The 24348-nt window shown below is 36.3% G+C and overlaps 1 protein-coding gene across 1 annotated transcript in view; it reads right to left on the bottom strand.

The window, feature by feature from the left end:
- Window positions 1–24348, bottom strand: part of TEX11 (testis expressed 11) — a 219150-nt gene that overhangs the window by 126843 nt on the left and 67959 nt on the right. The window contains exons 10-13 of the mRNA XM_084789325.1: window positions 14731–14785; window positions 9093–9188; window positions 5916–5997; window positions 2348–2426 (exon numbers count right to left, since the gene is read on the bottom strand). Of these exons, the coding sequence (XP_084645451.1) occupies window positions 2348–2426; window positions 5916–5997; window positions 9093–9188; window positions 14731–14785 (312 nt within the window). The remainder of the gene's footprint in view (window positions 1–2347; window positions 2427–5915; window positions 5998–9092; window positions 9189–14730; window positions 14786–24348) is intronic.

Raw genomic sequence — 24348 nt, 5'->3', positions numbered from 1 at the left:
GAAAATGCTTGCACCAGACTGGCCTGCCTGTGGGGCATTTTCTTGATTAATGATTGATGTAGGAGAACCTAGTTTACTGTGGGTGGTGTCACCCCTGGGCTTTAAGAAAGCAAGCTGAGAAAGCCATGGAGAGCAAGCTAATCACCAGCATTCCTCCATGGCCTCTGCCTCCAGGTTCCTGCCTTGCCTTCCCTAGATGATGGGCTACAAGTTTGAAGATGAAATAAACCAAGTTGCTTTCAGTCATGATGTTTTATCACAACGATGGAAACTCTAAGGAAGACATACTATGGAGCCTATAAAAGATAATATCTATTGGAAGGTCATTTAGGGGTGCTGTTCTTTCAAGAAAATGCTGTTTTTCCTGGAAGGGGTTTTTGGGACTGTGAGTTAGAAAAGCCTAAACTGGCATCACTGGATTCCTGTATTGAGATATAATCGCTAGTACCCACACATGCTCACATCATTGACATCCACCATGATTTGATACAGTCAAAAGGACCATCACTAGAATTAAGATGATGCCAATGCCCTGATCTGACCCTGCAAAACTAAACAAACTGAGTTAAAGATACACCTTTTCTTGATAAGGAGTCTGTAACAAGTTTTTCCTTATAATGTCAAAAAGTTAACTCTACTCTGGATCATATAATGCTATATAATAAAATTATTAAGGAACAACAATTTTCCAGAGCAGATCTACCATTTTACATTTCAAGTGGCAGCATAACAAAGTTAGTGCTTATATACATCCTTGTTGCTATCTGCTATGTGTCTCTTTTTATTATTATAGCCATCTCAATGGCTGAATTTTCACTGAAGTTTTAGGTTGCATTTCCCTGATGGCTAATGATAGTTGCCTCTTTTCAAGTGGTTATTCCACATTGATTCTGATGATGCTAAAGTTTGACAAGCACTAAAATGTCTCTAAAAACTTTAAAGACTGTAGATATTAATGATCCCATGAAAATAAATCCAAAGAACATAGCTGTAAAACAACACCTACTGATTTCTTCCTGTTTTACATTACTCTGGCATGCAGGTTAATGCATCTTAACTCTTGTGTTTTTCTAAAAGAATAATTTGGATTTTATTAATTTCTTATAATTATTTTAGAGAAATGTCATTTGAAGATCAGTGCAATGTAAGGCATATCAGAATTTAGGCACTCAAAATCCCTTAAATATGCAGAGTACATAATAGTAGTGCTCCCAAGTTGAAATAATTACAAGTTATCTCAAATTCTGTAAAAACATGGTTCACATACGTTCTTAAAAAGAAAAGGTCAGGGTGGGCACTGGTGGCACATACGTTTAATCCCAGCACTAGGGAGGTAGAGACAGGCAGATCTCCATCTACAGAGTGAGTTCCATGACAGCCAGGACTACACAGAGAAACACTGTCTTAAAAAAAAAAAGGAAGGAAGGAAGGAAGGAAGGAAGGAAGGAAGGAAGGAAGGAAGGAAGGAAGGAAAAGGACAAGCTGAGATCTGAACATAATGACCCCTGGGAACCAATCTTTTAATGAGTGCTTGTACAAGGGTTGTCTGAGACCAGGAAGCCCATGTTGTGGCCTGTTAACTTGTACTTTGAAGAAAAGTGCCAACGCAATGCATGTACAGCTTACAGCGTACCCTCACCACTTTGCTAACTGGTCCATGCTGAAGGAATTGAGTTGTTGGTTGTTGCCAGTAATGACAAGGTTTTCATGTTGCCTTCCTCCTACTGCACTTTTATAAAAAAAGGACAAATGACACCCAGGTCAGACACTTGCTGAATCACAGCACACCACTCTCATGAAACTCTGTGCTGTCACAGAACAAATCTCTGCTCAGATGATAAGTATTGGGTAGCTTGCTGGCAGCCAAGATAAACAGAAGGATAATCACACAGATGGCTAACTTGTCCTTTCTCCTTCTCAACTGGGTTTTATGAAGATGACCTTCACAGGACTACACACAGCTTTAAGGTTACCATTGCGCTCTTTGTTAACATTCCTTCACTCCACAGTCTTTTCCTGCATGGATTTCTTCACCAGCCCATTGTAACTTGGTTGGTAGGCAGTGCTGCCTCCACAGCTGCCACTGCCACCATCTTGTCCTGCCATGCCTTTAACTTTTATTTTACCAAACCATCGTGAAGTCTCCTTTTTTTCATTCCTTTGAAAAACTTTAACATTAACTTCAAAAATAACTTTACAATTACTTAAGTGAGTTAGGAAGTAGCACTATATGGACCAGTACAATAATATGTTTCTAAGAATGAATACAAATATATATTCAGTGCATTAATTAAAAACCACAGAAAAAAGTTAATCATCAAAGAAAGAAAAAATCAATTCATGATACCTTTTATTATCTATCAGGAACTGAATAATTCTCAGGCAGAACGTCAAAGGCATAGCAAAATATAGTATTTCCCTGGTAGCTAACAAAGAAAAACAAATTAATTAATTAATCATACTAACAAAGAAAAAATGAAAGTGAATAAAACATCAACTTTATAGTAAGTTTAACTATTTTCAATAACTTTTATGCTCAAAATATCCATATTAAAATTTTGCCTTATACCATATTTTACTTAATAATTCATTAAAATCTTTAATGCATTACTACCCACTACTAGAAAGAGGGTAGTAACACAAACACCTTTATATAGACTGCAAAGTAAACTAGTGTAAACCTTCTGAAATCAACTTGGCTATGCTAAGAACACCTGGTTAAGAGTTTAGAATCTGAAAAAAAAAGAGTTTAGAATCTGAAGTCAGATTAAACTTGATGCCAGTTGCCATCTGTCCATCCACAGACAAGTTATTTCATTTATCTGAACCTTAGATTTGTCACATGTAAAATAATGACTACACTACCAATTTCTTTATGTTACCAAGAAGATTCCACAAGATAATGTACATCCCACTGGGACTCTATGTAAGACAAATATAGGCGATGGGGAAATAGGAGGATCCAGTGGATCTTAGAAACCTACAAGAACATCGCAACGGGTGGACTAGGGCCCAGGGGTGCCTGTTCCAACTATTGCACTAACCAAGGACAATACAAACAATAAACACCGAACCCCTACTCTGACCTAGCCAACAGACAGAATATTCCCCATAGTTATGTGGAGAGCAGGGACTGACTCTGACATGAACTCTGGTGCCCCATACTTGACCACCTCCCCTTGGTGGGGAGGCCTGGTGGCACTCAAAGAAAGAATAAGCAGGCTACTAAGATGAGACTTGATAGCCTGTGACCATAAAGTGGGGGAGGAGGTCTGCCTCGGTCATAGACCTAGGGCAGGGGAATAGGGTGAAAGCGGGAGGGAGGGAGGAACGGGAGGATACAAGTGATCAGAGAACAATTGAGTCGTAATCTGAATAAATAATAAAAAAAATCAGGAAAAAATATTATATAGCAAAGTATCTAGCACTTACTAACATTAAGTGACAGTTCCTATTACTGATACTCCCTTTTTTCAGAAATTGAATTTCTGAAAAGCTATCTGAAGTATGAAAAAAGGTTTCTGAAAAAAGGATACCTAGGAGAATTTATACTATAAAAACAGAAAGGAAGCATCATGAAATATCCACCAGCATAGCCATAAACTATCATATAACTTTAAAACTGCTGAGCATTAAATAAAATTTACAAAAATGACTATATACTAACATAAAAAATTTAAAACTACTACATTTAAGACTACTAGTAAGTGCAAAATATAAAAGCCATACAAAATTTAAACATACAAAACTGACCAAAAAATACTAATAATACATCATCAAATTGCTAAAAAATTATTGTTTAGATTTAATGATTAATTTAGCAAATGCTTAATGAGTATATTCTCTAAATCTGTCACTGTAGTCTCTCAACCTACCTAATGCTGCAACCCTTTAACAGAGTTCCTCATGTTGTGGTGACCTCAGCCATAAAATTTCATTGCTGCTTCATAACTGTAATTTTGCTACTGTTGTGATTCATAATGCGGATGTCTGTGTTTTCTGATGGTCTTGGGGAAGCCCTGTGAAAGGGTCATTCACCTTCCCCTAAGATGTTGCAACAACCCACGGGGATATGCCTATTTTCAGTATCTTCCAATTTTTTATTTGATGAGTTTGTGATATCCTTTCCTGATAAAAATTTGTTCACTTTAAAAAAATTTTGCCAGGTATGGTGGCATACAACTTTAATCTCAGCACTTGAGAGGCAGAGGCATGCAGATCTCTATGAGACCCGTGCGGTCTACACAGCAAGTTCTAAGCCAGCCAAAGCTATAAAGTAAGACCTTGTCTCAATTTTTTAAAATTTTTTTCTGCTATTAAAAAATGGCAGTCAAAGTTGAATGCCTACAACTAGGCTAATCATTCAAAAAGGAAAAGAGTCTCAATACTTAGCATTAGGAAGGTTGAGAGAATACAGTGACAGATTTAGAGTATTTTTAAGAAGTAAAGACATGAACAGACTACATCTATGGGTGCAGCCAGTCGGGATGTAACTGAGTAGTATAAGCTTGCCTAGCAGGTGCATCAGTCCCCGGCAGTGCCAAACTGAAAAGACCATAAAGTTACCTTCTCAACATAGTAGAATGAAATCATTATTATTCTAATAGAAAAACATTAAGGTTATGGAAGTCTCAATTTATAACAATTTTCAGAAAAATTATGTTAAACCCTGTTTCTGAAACAATTCTAATCCAAAACTAACCAACTTCAAACTTGTTCATTTCAATAATATATTTTATTTTCATCTATAGTGTTAAGTCTGAGCAAGTCTATTCCTTTAGTAGGCTAACTTCCTTAGCTTACTAATGCAAGAAAAGTAGAGCTGTCATCCTGGTTCTGAAGTTTTCAGCCTGTGTATGCAGAGATGCTATAGAATCCTCTCTGCATGTGAGCATCTTAGATCTTTTGAGTGATTACATTTCTAGAGCTCACAGAAAGATTCGCCAATATTAAATTAGCACAAAACTTAGGGCCACTGCCAAATTTGATTACTATCCTAATTATTAAAAATGTTTATTATACATATACCAATAATTACACTAACACACAATTTATATAGTACAAACAACTCAGTTCTTAAAGATGACTAAAATATCCAGGCATGGTGGATCAGAATTTGGGTACTAGAAGCAAGAGGAGCAGGAGTCTGAGTCCATCTTCAGCTGCTTACTGAACTCAAGGACAGCGTAAGCTATATGGGATATATGTGATAAATGTTTTACATACACTTTCTCATAACATTCTCCAAACAACATAAGGTAGGCAACATTATTGTTGTTATTATTATTACATCTCTTTAGAAGATAAACTGAAAAAAAAATAGAGCATTTGCCAAAACACACACAGCTAGCTATATATCAGTATATTTATTTCTTGGTATATTCTTCACCCTTAATAATAATTGAAAAACAAATAACAATGTTTATACAAGTAATTATTTAAAAGGGTATCATTATACAGTCTCATTCAATGGGTAGTTTTTCTCTTTTGGCCACTGTGGAAGAGGCCAGGAATATCTCAGCCTGAGAACACAGATCTAATTGTTCTCCTTAGTACTTCCTCTACCCCCATGCCCATCTCTAAGTCCCTCAATAAAACAGCCATCCTTTCCCCACTACCCCTCCAAAACAAGAGTTCTTTGTTCATGGTCGTAGAAAATTTCATAAAGGTTGAGCAGCTGTAATTCTCTGCTAAACTAAAAGGAAACTGATTGCTTTGATTCCATTTTATTTTAAAAGCACTTTTTAATTTTGCTCCTATTCTTTCTTGTCTCTTCCTTACTAGTTGATAATTCCTTTTCTATTGATCACTTTCCTTCTAAACTACCACCAAATTATACCTATTGTTAGTAAATTACAAAATTACTTTGTGCTGTTATTTCAAAACTGTATGCTCTTTACACAGAGAAATGATACCTTCAAGGAGCTCTCCATTACATGCTTTGCCTTTCACGAGGATTCTCATCTTTAAGAAAAGCCCAGCTGGATCTAAATGTTCCTATTTTAAACAAAGAAATCACAATGATATTATAACTCTGGAATGTAAAAGACAATTTTCAAGTAATTGCCTGTTTTGTTCAACCTTTTCATGATGACTCAGAATCAAAGAAAATCAAAATTATAAAACACCATATAAATCATATAATAACATCTGTTCTATCCCCAAGGAAATTTTCTGATATTTTATTCAATCTCAATAAAATAATACAAGGAAAATAGCGTGCAAAACATTTCCATAGACTGGCAAACATTTAATGGCAATGTAAATATTTAAATGGAAAATCTCACACCATAATCTAAGGAAAACTTTAAACACAGCTAGATGTATTTTTTTCTTTTTTTCTTTTTTTTCCTATTTTTTTTATTAATTTATTCTTGTTACATCTCTCAATGGTTATCCCATCCCTTGTATCCTCCCATTCTTCCCTCCCTCCCATTTTCCCCTTATTCCCCTCACCTATGACTGTTCCTAAGGGGGATTATCTCCCCTTGTATATGCTCATAGGGTATCAAGTCTCTTCTTGGTAACCTGCTGTCCTTCCTCTGAGTGCCACCAGGTCTCCCCATCCAGGGGACATGGTCAAATGTGAGGCACCAGAGTATGTGAGAAAGTAATATCCCATTCTCCACTCAACTGTGGAGAATGTCCTGTCCATTGGCTAGATCTGGGTAGGGGTTTAAAGTTTACCGCCTGTATTGTCCTTGGCTGGTGCCTTAGTTTGAGTGGGACCCCTGGGCCCAAATCTGGCTATCATAATGTTCTACTTGTAGGTTTCTAGGACCCTCCTTCTACTTTGCCATTCTCCCATGCTTCTCTCATCTAGACTCCCAAAAGGATGTTCTCCCCTCTGTCCCAGTTTCCTGGTAAGTGAAGGCTTTCGTGGTACATGCCCCTTGGGCTAATATGCAGATATAAGTGAATATATACCATTTGAGTCTTTCTGCTTCTGGGTTAACTCACTCATTATGATCATTTCTAGTTCAATCCGTTTATCCATAAATTTCGGGAATTCCTTGTTCTTAATAGCTGAATAGTATTCCATAGTGTATATGTACCACAGTTTCTTTATCCATTCTTCTATTGAGGGACACTTAGGCTGTTTCCATGTTCTGGCTATTATGAATAAGGCTGCTATGAACATGGTTGAGCAAATTTTCTTGTTGTGTGCTGGAGCATCTTCTGGGTATATTCCAAGGAGTGGAATAGTTGGGTCTTGAGGAAGCCCTATTCCCAGTTTTCTGAGATAGCACCAGATAGATTTCCAAAGTGGTTGTACTAGTTTGCACTCCCACCAGCAATGCAGGAGTGTTCCTCTCTCCCCACATCCTCGCCAGCATGTGCTGTCATTTGAGTTTTTGATCTTAGCCATTCTGATGAGTGTAAGATGGAATCTCAGAGTTGTTTTGATTTGCATTTCCCTGATGACTAAGGAGGTTGAGCATTTCTTTAAGTGTTTCTCGGCCATTTGATATTCCTCTGTTGAGAATTCTCTGTTTAGTTCCATGCCCCATTTCTCAATTGGGTTATTTGGTTTGGTGGTGTTTAATTTCTTGAGTTCTTTATATATTTTGGATATTAGTCCTTTGTCAGATGTAGGGTTGGTGAAGATCTTTTCCCAGTCTGTAGGCTGTCGTTTTGTTCTCTTGACAGTGTCTCCTGCCTTACAGAAGCTTCTCAGCCTCATGAGGTCCCATTTATTAATTGTTGACATTAATGCCTGGGCCGTTGGTGTTCTGTTCAGATGTATTTTCTATAACGTTTCTCCTTCCCTTTCCTCCTCTAAAGCCTCCTATATACACCTCCTTGCTCTCTTTCAAATTCATCACTTCTTTTCTCATCAACTGTTGTTATATGGATATATGTGTGTGTTCCCAAATTTCTGCTTAGTTTGTACATGTTATAATAAGCACGCTTTTTAAACAATGTTAGAAAGAACATAAAATGTATTATCATTTCTATATGATATAGCTTTTATATCTACCATTAATAACAATATTGCCTAAGTGCTATGCCCAAGTTATTGTTAGCTATCCCTAAGACAACTGTGAATTCTTGCCTGGTTCTACTTTTGTCATCTGTACAACTGGCTAACCTTAAAAGAATGTAGAGAGTGGAAGCTATTTAAAAATGTGCAGCGTAGGTCCACAGAAAAGAATTCTTTCTTCTACAAGGACAATTAGCTTCTACAGAAACACTGTAGTTACTGGATCCATACTTTGTAAATACTTACAGCTAGTCACTACATAATAACTTAAGAATGAAAATTAAAGAAAACAAACACTGATGTATATGACACAAACACAGAGAATAAACTAAAAGTCAACTTTAACTTAGATTTATTATTGTGTTTAAATTTCTAGTACTGTATCTTTCCACACTCTGTCTCCTTTGAAGCTGTTTAACTTGGGACTTCAAATGATTGCATTATGTGATTTCCCACAGCTTCAAAAATAATGTGTTCATTCATTTTACATCCTGATTGCAGCCCGTTCCCTCCTCTCCTCCTGGTCCCACACTCTAACCCTCTTCCCTCATGCCCCCAAACCTGCCCTTCAGAAAAGAGGATCCCCCCATGCCAACTGGCCCCAGCCCATCAAATCACATCAGGGCCCATCAAATCACATTCAATTGAGGCCAGATGAAGCAGCCCACCAATAGGATAAAGGAATCCAATAGCAGGCAACAGAGTCCATATCAGAGACTGCCCCTACTCTGCTTGCTAGGGGACCCTCATGAAGACCAAGCTGTCAGGGGCCTAGGGGCTTATAGAGACTGAACATACCATCTTACAACATGTATTCATAGTAGAAGGGTCACTAAAGCTAATGACATTTGAGGGAAACTCACTTTCATTTAATCGTTCGAAAAGTCCCAACATAATACTGTCACCTTGAAGGTTAAGATTTCAACATAAAAATTATAGGGGGACACAAACATTCAGGTCACAGAAATATTTATTTTACCTTTATGTACTACAGAGTTCAACAACCTATTGTATTCTTTTAAGGCATACTAAAGCAACTGTCTAAGCTGGATTTCAAACTAAGAAATAAAACTTTGAATTTTTAAGTTAATATTTAAAAGTCTCATACCTTATTTGCTAGGAATATAGCAACGAGGGCCTTATTATAATATTCTTCATCATCACAATCCAAATAAATGGTAGCTAGTAACCGCAGCACTTTAGCCTATAATAAACACCAGAGAACAGCTTCTAGCTAAGGGATAAACTCCAACACACAGATGACTAGCATTTGCACAATGATGGCATCATCTCAACCAGGAGTTATCTTTTCTAATAGCACTGTCCTTATACAACAACATGGTCTCAAAAAATGTCTCATTGTGCTAGTTTATACCAAACATTATCTAAGAAATGATGGTTTTGTTTTGTTTCTTTGGGGGTTTTGTTTATATTATTTTGTTTTGTTTTGGTTTAGTGTTCGGAGACAAGGTCTCATACTATAGTTCCTGCTGGCCTAGAATTCCTCAGAATCATCTTGGGTGCAAATGCCACTGTGCCCAGCTTAACACAATTTATTTTCTTAATGGCATCTTACTAATAGAGTACTTTATCATCTCTAATTTAAAACTCAACTCAGCAGCATTTTAAAATGAATGAAATATCAGTTAATCAAGTCAATATCTCCAGCCAGGACAACATTGATACAGGGAGTATTTGTAGTCAATGTAAATGTGTTTACTTACATATTCATGGGAAGAATTGGAGGAGAGGGAATGGACTGAATCCAAACACATAATGTACACGTATGAATATTAAACAAAATATTAATAAATGTTAAAAATAAGAGGCTCTATTTCAATACACATGTCTCCCATTAAGTATAAGGATAGTAGAATAAAGCAAAAATGACCTATTAACCTTTTTAAAAATGTTAAGCATATTAGCCCCTTCAGATTGATATGAAAAATACTTGGGTTATCATTTTTCTTAGTTTTTAAATTCAAACACTAAGATGGATCAAATAAGATGTGTATAAAGTAATAGCATAAGTAATAGCATAATTACTCTGAAACAACTCTGTGAGAGTTTATAAGTTCCAAATAAATAAATAAATAAAAGTTTATAAGTTCCCATAGAGAAATTTTATGGAGCAAATATGGAATCTCTACAAAATATTGTAGCTATTTCATATAGCTGAAATATTCATTTGACAGAAGAATATATAAATCTCAGAATTTATGTTTTAAAAATATGAGCCAGACATCAACTAATACATATTGGATAATTCCGTTTATACAACATTCAAGAATAAGTCAAGATAATCTACAGTAAAAGTCAAGATATTGGGGTTTTCCTCTTGGGAGAAGTGTGTATTAATTGGCCCAGAGACAAAGAAACTTTTTAGAGTGCGGGAAGTTTCTGTACCTTGACCTATATTGTGGTTACAAGACCTTAAAAATATTCATCAAACTGCACACTTCAGACTTATGGAATTTATTATCATAATACAAATCCATAGTTGTTCCAAGGATAAACAAAAAATTATTTCAGAACTATCCCACCAAACTTTTTAATAGGAATATTCCACTTCAATCACATGGGTACTATCTTCCATTCAACTTTCCTCATTGGATATCCTCTCATCCAAATTTCTTGTCTGGAACCCTCTTCTTTTCAGTTTGTAAATCCCACCTACAAGGCCGATCTCCTACTAAAACTTTTAACTCCACTAGTGTACCCTGTCACATTTCTATGTGTCTTTCTATGTACTTAAGATATCACTTATTTACCCCAATTATTTCATTGGCACTATTGTTTTTTAAATATATTTTTAATTTATTTCAGGTATAGTGTGTGTGTGTGTGTGTGTGTGTGTGTGTGTGTGTGTGTGTGCGCGCGCGCGCGCGCGTGTATGTTCAAAAACCTCAAAACATGGCTCTGTGAATTTTGACAAAGTGGTATATTAAAAAATGTAAAACACAAAATGAGGCCATTACTTTTATGTTTTAAGAATAGTAAAAGTAAAAAAATAACAAAAATAGTAGAAGTGATTGCAATGATATATTCTTTAAAAGGAAAGAAATTTTGATACATACTATAACACAGAATGAACTATGAAGACAGTTATGTTAAATGAAATAGGCCATTCACAAAGACTCAAATGACATTTGGTTGTGTTTGTGCACATTACCTAGACTAGTTAAATTCGTAGAGTCAAATAATACAATAGTGGTTGTAGTAGGTAAGATGAAAGGAGAATTGCTTTATAGATAGATTGTTACATTTCGTATCCTAATGGAAAAAACCAGGCCTAAATACTCAAAATTACACTATGATATGGCATGTGGTAATCATATTGGTTGTTTTTATATAATCACAGTTCATTAAATACTAAAATTAAATCAGTTAACTTCCATACCCAAGTGCAGTGGCCTAAAGAAATATCCCCTATGCCAAAAATGGGTTACCTCTAGTTGCATTGTTGGCCAAAGAACTCCATAGAAATCCTCAAACAATCCAGGCTTATTGTCAAGGCTATTCTCCACAAACTGATGATAATGCGCTATTGCTAAAAAGCAACACCTATACAACCCATTGAACATGGAGAGGTCAAGCAGGAGCTTACCTAGAGCCTTCACCCTAATGACTGGTATTCATGGTGCTAGAAGTTACCCTGCATGCTACCAGAGGGGAAAGGTTATACCAACCCAGCTACAAACTCTTCAGTCTACAGTGGTGACCTGCCTGCAAGATATGCTGGTGAAATAATGGCACAAACATTGTTTGAGTAACCAACCACTATTTGATTGGATTTAAAGGCCCACTTCACAAGAGGTAACTCAGACTTGACATTGCTTGGCAGCCAAGAACTTGAAACTAGATAGGCCACGGACCTAGGGAAAAACAAAATACTATTGTTGTGCTAAAGGAAGGTAGCAATAAAATAACTAATAATGGCATTCTGGTATACACACAGATCAGTGCCTTGCTCAGCCATTATCAGAGAAACTTCCTTTTCAGTAGATGCCAGCTAACACAGAAACCCACAATTGGACAATGTGCAGTGAGTGAGAGACTTTGGAACACTCAGTTCTAACTGAGATGTCTTTGAAGCCATCTCCATAAGGAGGTTCTTTGATGCTCATCATCCTCTTTGAGGTAGGCTGAGTGTTGCCAGGAGTTAACCTGTCTCATTGTCACTGAATCTTTAAAGTAATAAAAACATTTTTAAATGCCATATTCTGCATGTCTCTGGGGTTTTTTGAAGACCTTATCTTTCTATAGAGTCGTATCTATCTGCTGCACCGAAGATGTATATTCTTGTGATAAAAGTAGACTAGCAAATGACATGACCATGATTTAATCTACTAACATTTAATTTGTATAACTTATTTCTCCTAAACAGCTTGCTATAGCACTTTCAAAGCACTGGGAGTAAACTTTGTATTATAATTGACTTATTCTGACAAAAGGTCCTCATTTCTATCACAGACAGAATTCTGCCTTTAAAAAAAGGGGGGGGGCAAGCTCGGATGCAGGCACAGTAGACAGCCAAACTCTACCAAGACAGGGTAAGCAAGTCCTCAATAGTTCCTGCCTGACAAATATGTCTGTCAGATATATTGGGCCAAAAGGCTGAAGAAGATGCTCCAACATTATAGAGAGTTTTGGGTGACTATCCAGGTAGAAAACTGTCTCTGTCATCTTTCCATTTGGAAAGCTAACCTGCATTCCCGGCATACTCAGATAATCAAACTTACTCCTTCTTAAGTCTCTGAGGAAGTTGAAGACCAGGTAGCTTAGTTTTACAATGAAGCTTAATTGTTTAGAGTTTAAGATGTTTTTAGGCTTAGATAAGTGTTCTAAGTTGATAATGACAAGATGTGATGGAGATTGATTTACATTCAGAAATTTAGGTGCACCAAGATAGGAAAGATGTCTTCTTCAAGGCTGTCAAATACAAATAGCCAAAACACTAAGAAAATAATATGTATAAAATTCCTGATTGTGCCATGGTTCTTCTTGCTATAGGTAATCTATTGTATATATGTGTAATAATATAAATATATATATATGTAAAAAATTAAATTAAATTAAAAGGTAAACATTAAGAAAAGAAGAAGAAAAATAAATAAATAAATAAATAAATAAATAAATAAATACATTAGATGTCTTCATCAAAACACTCCCCTCAGGGATCAGGAAGCTATGAGAAAGAGGAAACAGAGAGACTGTAAGAGCCAGAGGAAATATATGATTCCAAGGAAACAGTGTCTTCCAGATACAGTAAGGCTGATGCACATATGAACTCATGGAGATTGTGGCACCATGCACAGTGCTTTTACAAGTTCAAGCCAGGCAGTGTCAGTACTGAAATGGGCTCTTACCCTAACCAAGAAGCTAACCATGTGCAAAGAAAAATCAGTTTTATCAATGGAGCCTCACTGGGGATATTAAGCACACTTCATGTTAGATTCCATGGCCAGCAGTAGATAGCTAATATGAAATTAACTCAATGATACGTTCACAAAATTTTTGTCTCTTATCACTTAGTTTGTGCATATCATGTACTAGTCTTTTGCTTGTACATTATGTTTTTATGGGTTTTAGAGTGTGTGTGTGTGTGTGTGTGTGTGTGTGTGTGTGTGTGTGTGTGCATGTGTGCATGTTCTTTCTCTTTGTTATTTTTTTGTATGTGTATGTGTTTGTGAAATTACAGTTCAATTTTTGTATGCCAATTTGTTTCTTAAAGAAAGAGAAAGAGGACGTGAAGTTTGAGGGAGGATCTGGAAGGAGTTGAAGGACAAAAAGACATGATCAGATATATTGTATGTGTATTGCATTGTATATTATATTATATTATATTGTATATTATATGTATTGTATACTGTATATTGTATGAAATTTTTTTTCAATAAACAGCATTTGAACACTTGACTCCCAGTTGAGGGTGCTTTTCTGGAAGGTTATGAAATCTTTTAGAGGTTGAACATTGCTGAAGGAAGTATATCATTGGAGGAAAGCTTTGAGAGTTGATAGCCTTGCCTCACTTCCAACTTGTGTGCCCTATCCTCTCATCCTCTCTGCTCTTTGCTTATGACTGAAGATGTGATCTCTCAGTTTTTGGCCACTTGCCGCCACACCTCACCTCTGCCATTACAGGCTCTTCCCCTGAAACTGTGAGCCAAAATAAACTCTTTAGTAAGTTGCTTCCCACATTAGAAAAGTAACTAATATACCAAGAATGTCCTATCTTGGTTGTTTAATGGAAATATTAAACTTTAAGCTATGTAATAATAAAAGCTATAATTTACAAAGTAAAGCACTGTCTAAAATGATATATAACATATATGTGTTTATATATATATATATATATATAATATGTTAAGTCACAAGTAGATTATGAATTTATGGGGTATATCATATTGCTATATACATTTTATGAAAATTAATGCACTAAAATGTTAAATAATATACCCAATAGATAATCTATTCACCAATAAGGGGTCATTTGTCATAACTTTATAATAGCTAAATTATATTTCCTTTAGACCCAACAACACAGGAAAGATGTTTATTTCAAGCTGGACAAATACAAATAACCAAACCACTATGAATGTAACATCTATAGAACTCATGATTCTTATGATTGGCACATGGCTTTCCCTGCTGTATGTAGTTTGTTTTATGCATGTGTAATAAATTAATGTATTTATAAATAAACTATATTTCTTCAACCTACTTCAATATTTAATGATCCTTACCAGCATTTCTGGTTCAACAGAATCCTTATCCATCTTCCCAATTTCATAGCTTTGCCTATCATTAAAAAAGAAAAACCACATATGAGCATATACATACATTTCAAAATATATATACTAAGGATTACATTACTAAAAAGGTGTGGTATAATCATACTTTATTCTAAAATTTCTATTTTGCATGATAATAGATTAGTATTAAACGCATAAAAGTAAATTTTATAATACTTTGTAACTGTAGAAAACCCCTATTTCCTGAGGAGATAACCAACAAATCAACATTTTAATTATAGTAATTTAGATAGATATGTTGTCCTAGTTAGTTTTCTGTCAACTTAATACAATTTAGTCATTTTAGAAGAGGGACCTTCAGTTGACAACATCCCCATAGCAAATTGGACTGTGGACAAGCCTGTGAGACATTTTCTTGATTATATACACAAGAGAACCCAGCCCACTGTGAATGGTGTCACATCTAGGCAGGTGGCCACATCGGAAAAAACAACCAATGCAGTCCAGTGATCTCCTCCTCTATCTGTTGGAGGGCAAGAAGTGTGCACAACTGAACTGTCATAGTTAAGGCATGATCACATACACATACTCCATTATTGACCCATCATTGTCTCAAATCCAGTTTTTCCTCAAGACAGTTTGATAAGTCATCAAATCTGCATGAAATATTTTCCTAAGGGCAAGTTGCTCCTCTGGCTAACACCAGGCTTTTCCTTTTCCTTCTTCCAGCATAAGATTCCTGGTAAAAAAACTTTTTTTCAAGTTTGGGGAGAAACAATTGTTTGAACAGTTTGATAGCTAAATAACAGGACAGAAAAATGTCTCTCTTAATAATATTTTCATTCCATCCAGGTGATTATAATATTTTAGAATATAAAAACTTGTTAAATAAACAGATCCAAGACCAGAAGTGACCATAACTCAGCACTTGGCAGGTAGAGTCAGGAGGCCAAGGAGTTAAAGGCCAGTTCCAGATTCAGGAGAGCCTGTCTCAGCAACGCAAACACCAGACTACATAGTGAACTCAAGGCCAGCTTGGCCTATATAATGAGACCTTGTCCTAAAGGGGGGAAAGGCTGCATGTGCCAGTACATGCCTGCAATCCCTGTGTTTAGTACGCAGAAGCATGAAGATGGTGAGTTCAAGATCAGCCTGGGGGACAGAGTTAGATTTCATCTAAAAAGAAAAGAAGTCCAGAAATGAGGAGACTGAGTTATTAGCATGCTAGTAAAGATATAATTCTTGCCAAGTACCAGTTACTATCAGCCCTAGTTCACAGAGACCTATTCTGGAACATTAACTCTTTTTCCAGTCAAAATAACCAAAAAGTGTGGGACTAAAACCATCCTAGCAGGAATGAAAAGACTCTAAAGAGACATTTCTGTCCCTCCATCTGGCAAAGCACCCAGAAGTTCCAGAGTAGCTCTAATGTCCAGGACTCTAGGCTCTGGAGTTATGGATACTTTAAGTTTGATAAGCTCGTTTAGTTACAGAGTTATGAAGTGAAAGAGCTCCATCACATGCAAGAATTCCTGTTCATGTTTCCTGCTACCTGCTCTAGTCAGATAGCACAGAGGTTCTGCCCAGTGGAAAAGACAAGCAGTAAAGAAGATCTCTGCATCTTTCTCACGGGAAGTGATTTTATATGGACTGAGACCAGAGGTGGTAAATGCAAGGAGGCTAGTTGCTCCATAATAGCTGTCACAAGTGAAGGCTAGCATAAAGAACCAAGGAAAAAGGAGACAGGAACAAAATCTTAGGATCACAATTATATTTGAGGGTTCAAGAAAACAAAGCCCATGTGTAAGGCTACATCCACGTAGGTCCAAAGGTAATAAGTAGTAAGGCAGACTAGAAAGCATGACTTAAGGCATATACAAATCCACCAGCAAAGATTCTTCAGCCTAAGGGGTTCAAATAGGCCGGGTGTGGTGTCTCACGCCTTTAATCCCAGCACCAGGGAGGCAAAGGCAGGTGGATGGCTGTGAGTTCAAGGCCAGCCCGATCTACAAAGCGAGTCCAGGACAGCCAAGGCTACACAGAGAAACCCTGTGTGGAACCACCACCACCACCACCAAAAAATAAAAAATAAAAAAAATGAAAAAAAGGCTTACGTATAATTTCTGACCAAACACCAAATGAAAACTAAGCTAGGATAAAGGGAGGGTGTTGGGAAGGTAAACCTAAAACACAAATAAACCTCCTACTTAGGTCTTGAGAGAGCACATGTGCCTAAAATTGTATTCTTTCACAAGCAGAAAGATAGCCTATGCATTACTAGTCCCTATCTGACTGCACAGCAAAACAATACATTCCTTTAACTATGAAAATACTCTGTAAACTAATAAAAAGGGAAAAACTCTGAGCAAGGGGCCACTAGAGGCCACAAACTGTGAGGAAATTTGATCAAGTTAGTCCTGCCAGATGACTACATGAATAATAAAAACATTAAGCCTCAAAGAAGGAGCTATAGCATGTAGGCTTGCTACAATGTACAGGACAGGACAGTGTGATCAATACAGAAGAAAAAAAGCCAGTTGTAAGAACTTCCTTTAGAAGCCTCAATGTTGCATTTAGTGGGCAAATACTTTAAAACTATAATTATAAGTATGGTCAAATAAAGAAAATATGCTTAAAGAATTAAAATAAAGTATTGAAACAATGGTTTGTCACACAGACTCAAAGCTTGAAACTGTCTTCTAAAGAAAAGATAAAAAGGTCTTCTGTCTATACCTATCAAAGTAGTAAGCCTAGGTATAAAAACCACTGCTAGCCCCAGAATTAGAGATTCTTTTCCATATGCTGTCCCATAAGATCCTTAGATCCTTCTTCAAAAGTGGAAGATCTTGGTTCTTTTAAAAGATAAACAAGATTGACAAACCCATAGCCAAACCAACCAAAAGAAAGCCAAAAAATACAGATTAATATAATTAGTAGTAAAAAGATATAACAGATTATATTGAAATCCAGAGAATCCTTAGAAACTAGTTTGAAAAAATATTCTAAAAACCTGGAAAATCTAGAATAGATAAATCCCTAAATGTATGATCTGCTGAAGTTAAACCAAGAACAACTTAAATCTGTAACAAGCAATAGAATTGAAATAGTTATTTTTTTTTAAGTATACTAAAAAAGAGAAGCCTAGATAGTCACTGTTGAATTCTACCAATCCATTAAGGAAGAGCAAACACCAGCATTCCTCAAACTGTTTGTGATGGCTAATCTTGTTTGTCAATGTAAGTACATCTGGAATTAACTAAAACTTAAACTGTTAGGCCTTCCTGTGACAGACTTTCTTGTTTTTACATTTTAAAAAATGGTGAGGATGGGCGTATACGAAGGAAATGGAAGTCAGAAGACAACTACGGGTGTTGGGTCTCTCCTGGGGATTGAACTTAGGTTGTCAGAGTTGGCAGCAAGTGCCTTTACTCACTGAGCCATCTTGCCAACTCTCATAAGGGACTTTCTTAATTAGATTATTTAAAGTGGGAAGATCCACTCCAAATCTGGGCCACATCCTTGTGATGACTGCCAACATAAAAGGACATGGAGGAAGGGAGCTCTTCTTTTTGACTACTTGCTTCATTGTCACTGGCAAATACATTTATCCTGTTGCTGAGACTTTCCTTCACTAGTATTAAAACCAACTTTTCCAGGATTTCAAAGTAGACTAAACTAGCAGCCCTCCAGGAATCCTCTAGGGCTCTAGCACTAGACTGGAAATGCTGATACATTCAGCCTTGTGGACTCAACAACTACCAGATTCTTGGCCAATTTAAACTATTTTGATCGCGGCCTGTAAATAAGTACAATAAGTCATATGTGTGTGTGTGCGCGCGTGTGTACACACACACATTCTTTATAGCAGTTCTACAGTTCTGATCCTTTAGAGACCCTGACTAATATATTGTTCCACAAAATAGAAAGGAAAGGAACACTATGAAATTCATTCTACGTAGCCTCATACCAAAATCAGGTAAGAACACAACAATAAAACAAAATTATAGACCAATTTCATGATGAACATAGACACAAAAGTCTTGCAAACTATATTCAAAAACACATTAAGAAGATCAGTTTTCCACACAGCCATTTACTATACTAATACTGTTCATTCAATTTGCAGTGACATAATCCTACACTTAAAAGACCCTAATGACTATACCAGAAAACTCTGCTGTCAGGATATGGTCCAAGAAAGGAGTCACATGAGAATTCTGGGTGCCCATGAGAAAACTCCAAGAAAACAAAATAAGAGTCTTATGACCTCATCTTCTTCAAAAACATGGAACTGTTCTTGGAATGTATTTCAAGCCACCCCCAGGTATAGTGGTTAGGAGTGAGTTTACTTCAGATTATTCATTACATACAACTAGCTTTTGTTTATTTTTTATTTATATGCCTCAATGGAAAAACATGTTTCTGCTGCATGCAGCTTGTCTGCTGCCACCCTTGTGATTGGAAACTTTACTCATGTGACTCCTATTAAACCTCAAGAGTATAAATTGTCTAATGCGCTGAATAAAGTTGACTATTACATGGGACTTTAGTCCACACATTTATCAGCGCCATTCTGGCAGGTTCTACCACTTCTGGAATGGTGACCCTCTATGATATGATAAATACTTTCTTCAAAGTAACAGAATGCAAAATCAACATACATCCTATCTTTATACCAGTAATAAACTTTCCAAGGAAGAAATCACACACACATGCAAAAAACCACTCTTGTTTATACTAGTTTTGAGTAAAATAAAATACCTGGGAATAAATCTAACCAAAAACGTGATTTTAATAAAGTTATCCAAAACACTGAGGATGATAAGTCAGACTCCTCAAACATGCCACTTGTGGATGAAGGACCTAAAGGTAAGACCTGAAACTTTAGACCTACTGAAAGAAAACAGAAATAAAACACTTCAAGGTGTGACACAGGCACAGGGGAGAAACTCTCAAAAAGATTCCAATAGCACATGAAATCTTCTCCAATATTTAACACATAGGACTGAATGGAATTAGACAGTTTCTGCATTGCAAATGAAAAAGCACCAAAGTGAAGAGACAGCCTACACAATGGGGGAAAATCTTTGTCACACAAATATGCCACACAGGTGATTAACATCTAGAATATATAAATGCAAAAATTAATTATCAAAAAATAAAGTAAAAAATAGGCTAACAATCTGAACAAAGGATTCAAAAGAGGAGATACAAAGGATCAATAAATACCTGAAAAGTATTTGCCATCCCTAACCATGAGGGAAATGAAAATGAAAATGGCTTGAAAGTCTATCTCATCTAACTCTAGTCAGACTGCTTATTATAAAAAATAATATAAACCAAAATAATTAGAAGACTGGCACAATAGCTTAACTGATAAGAGTTCTTGTCATACAAGCTTTATGATGTGAATTTGGTCCCCAAAATCTACAGTGAAAGGTGAGAACCAACTCCCCAAAGTTATCCTTTGACCTCCACACAAACAGTGTCATGTATGCATCCTCAAACACAATACTTATATACATACACACAATAATAACAAATACGTTTTAAAGACAACAAATGCTGGCAATGATGTGCAGAAAGAGGAATTTTTACACAGTGTTGGTAGAAATATAAACTCACACAGCCACTTTTGAAGTCAGACTTAAGTTTCCTAAAAATTGGAACTACCATAGAATTCAGCTAGACCATTCACAGATATATACCTTATGAATTCCAGGTCAACATCCTGTGGAGATACACGCACAAATTGTATTAGCCACAATAACTAAGAAAAGAAACTAATCTCAGTGCCCACCAATAAATGATTGGATTAAAAAAAAATAGGGTACATCAACACAATGAAATTTTAGTCAGTTAAAAAGAAATAAAAACAAATCCATGATATTTGCAAGAAAATGCATAGAGCTAGAGGTCATTATGTTATGCTAAATAAACCAGACTCGATAAATGCCTCATATTTTCTGTCATATAAAAAATCTAAATTTAAATTTGTATGTATTTGTAAATACATGTAAACATGCACTGGGGTGAAAATAAAAAGAGAACCCTGAGAGAGAAAGGACACATGTTAAGGGTAAGGGAAGGATGGAAGAGAAATGATAACATGATAGCAGAAGGGAGGACTCTGGGGAGAAATGGGGAAGCAAGAAAAGGGATGGAGGGCTACCTTAGTTTCTTTTCCTGTCACTATAATTAAAACACATTGACAAAAGCAACTTCAGGGAGAGTTTATCCTGGCTTTCTGCTTAGGAGTACTGTCAATCATGGTGGGAAATCCAGGCAGCAGAAACTTGAAGCAACTGGACATATTATATTCACAATCAAGAAACACAACACGAGGATGGTTTTTTTTCTGCCATCTTTCTAGGCTGTCACCTAGTGCATAAGAATGTCCTGGCCTATGCTCTTCTGGTGGTTTCAGTAAAAATGCCCCACCCATAAAGCTCATTTATTTGAACACTTAGTCATCAGGGAGTGGCACTACTTTGGAGGAATTAGAAGGTGTGACCTTGTTGGGGTAGGTGTGGCCTTGTTGGAGGAAGTGTGTCACTGGAGGGGTGGGCTTTTAGGTTTCAGAAGGTCAAGTCAGACCTGGTGGCTTTTTTCTTCCTGCTGCCTGTAGAACGTGATGTAAAACTCTCTGCTACTCTGCACGCTGAGTAGGTCTGCACACTGCCACGCTCCTTGCCAGGATGACAATGGACTAAACCTCCGAAATTGTAAGCAAGGAGAGTTCCATCTCCTAGGACGTTATAAATCTTATGAAGTCAAAAATTAGAAGAATGAGGTAGAAAAGTGGGGAAAGGAGATATGTAAGGACAAAGTACAATGAAACATATGTATTAAATGCCATAATAAAATGCATCAATTTATTTGTTTAAATAAGTAATAAAAACAAAAGATAGAAAAAGAACAAAAGAGGGAAAAGGAATCATAAGACACAGGGAAAAAAACCACAGAAAGTGTGGGGACCCATGACAAATTCTGCCGTGTCAGAAATCCTGTGCCTAGGCTGTACTCTGTGACCTTCAAGTTGCTGACCTCTACCCACCACCAGGTCTTGTGTTCTAGGCCATCCTTGTACTATTTACCTTTGAAAGAAGTAGAGAAGTCTCAACTTGGAACACCCAGAGGATCTAGGAAGTTCTTACAAGGAACTATTCAGAGAACTAGGAAGTTCTACATGGAGCAATTTAGGCTATTGCATTCTTGCCCTGGGGCGGGGGGGGGGGGGCTAGGGTAAGTGAGAAAAGAATAGATCCTATTGACCTTGCCCTATATATGTTCCTGCTAGTTGGCAATAAAGTGAATCTTGATCAGAAATTTCCTGACTTGATTCATTATTTCTCACGTTTCTGTATCCTACTTTCAATCCCCACTCCCTCTTTCAGGTGAACCCTGATTCAATTTTTCCTGCGGGCTGGGACCCAACAAGAAAGCATAAATCTAATAATACTAATAGTAATATTAAATATGTATGAATTAAACAATACAATACGATATCAGAGATATTCACATTAGATTAAAAGCAAAATCCAGCAACATGTTACGTATAAAATCCACATCAATTTCAAAACTACAAAGAGTTTGAAAGTAAATGGATAGAAGAAAATGTTCCAACTAACAACCATAAGAAAACTTCAGTGGCTCTGGTAATATGAGGCTGACTTCAAAATAAAAACAAAGACTCAGCGGGTATGGTGGCAAATGCCTCCTCTAAACTCAGGGAAGCTGAGGCAGGCAGATCTCTATGAGTTCAAGACCAGCCTCGTCTACAAAGTGAATCCAGAGCAGTCAAGGCTACACAGGAAAACTCTGTCTCAGGAAAAAATAAAAAACAAAATAAAGACTTTAGAGACAAAGAATATTTAAAATATGCTAAAATATAGGTGGTGCACACCTGTAATTCCAACACTTGGGAGGTAGAGGCAAAAAGGTCAGGAGTTCAAGGCCATCCTCCAGTTATAGTTTTACTGTACTATTAACTCTATTTATATTTTATGGACTTCCTGGGTTACATTAGGCCCTGTTTCAAAAAACTGAAAGCAAACAAAGGAGAGATATTTTATAGTAAATATATGCGACAAAAAATACATGAAAAAAAAACTGACAGAACTGAAGGGAAAAATATATTACTTGACAATAATTGGTACCTTTTATACTCTTCTTTCAATAATGGATAGAAGTATAATTTAAAACGTATACAGAAAACATAACAACACTATAAACCTATTAAACCCAAAAAGCCACTTATAGCACAGACCACCAACATTCTCTTAAAATAAACATAGAAGGTACAGCAGAACAGAATATGTTGGAGTGTGGTCTAATGCTTTCTATGTGTCAATTACTTGTCCCCTGCCCATAAGATTCTTACTGTAGACTGTCATGTACCTCAAGTATTTCCATTTAACCTTACCACCCTGTTTGACTAATAAAATAAGTCATTACCTGGGCAGGGCAGGAGAAGGTAGGCTTTTGAAACAGAGAGGTTCTTGAGAGAGAAGCAGTCAGATGCCAGAAGAGGATCTTGGGACGGGCAGAGAGGAAAAGGAGAAGAAAGGAGGTCACCACCATGGGTTAGGTGGAGTAAGAAGCACATAGCTGGTGTGGATGGAGGATTCGGTCACATGAAGAGTGTTAGCAACTATTTGGGATTACAGATGGAAGGTAGCTGGATAGAAACTATTAGAAGCAGATGGCATGGGATTTTGGCAGGGGGAAATGGAAGGTAATTTAGGGGATTAATATCTGTCCTGTCCCAGGTAAAGCGATGTTATTTAAAATATAACAGGCATCTGTGTTTTCACTGATTGATAGCAGGTTAGAAAATACCACTGTAATAACTATAGCCTAATAACAAACATTTACTAGGCCTTAACAGCAACAGAATATATGCCGGCCACAAAAAATCACATTAGATTTAAGAGGATTGTACTCTTTGAACATGTAATTAAGTTTAAGATCAACTACAGGAGGAAATTTGATAAATTAGTAAATGTGAAAATTAAACAATATACAAAAAGAAAACGAATTGTTTAATTAATAAAATTAGAAGAGGAATTAGAAAATTACCTTGAGTTGATTAGGAAAAAAACACAAAAACCAAAACTTATGGGATATAATTAAAGGAAAATGTATAGATATAAACCCCAACACTTAAAAAAAACCACAGAGATATCAAATCAATATTCAAATAATCTATCCAAGGACAAATGAGAAATAGGAGCATATAAATTAAGAACAGGAGAAAAGAAGTCATAAATATTAGCATAGAGATGAAATAAAAGTTGGAAAACATGGTACATATCCCTTGGGCTAGTGTCCAGATATAAGTGAGTATATACCATTTGACTCTTTCTGCTTCTGAGTTAACTCACTCATTATGATCATTTCTAGCTCAATTCGTTTATCCATAAATTTCGGGAATTCCTTGTTTTTAATAGCTGAGTAGTATTCCACAGTGTAAATGTGCCACAGTTTCTTTATCCATTCTTCTACTGAGGGACACTTAAGCTGTTTCTATGTTCTGGCAATTATGAATAAGGCTGCTATGAACGTGGTTGAGCAAATGTCCTTGTTGTGTGTTGGAGCATCTTCTGA

Source organism: Acomys minous, assembly GCF_964271855.1.
Source record: "Acomys minous genome assembly, chromosome: 7".
Lineage (NCBI taxonomy): Eukaryota > Metazoa > Chordata > Mammalia > Rodentia > Muridae > Acomys > Acomys minous.
Note: the sequence above shows the minus strand (reverse complement) of the source record. Positions and strands in the feature narration are given on the sequence as shown.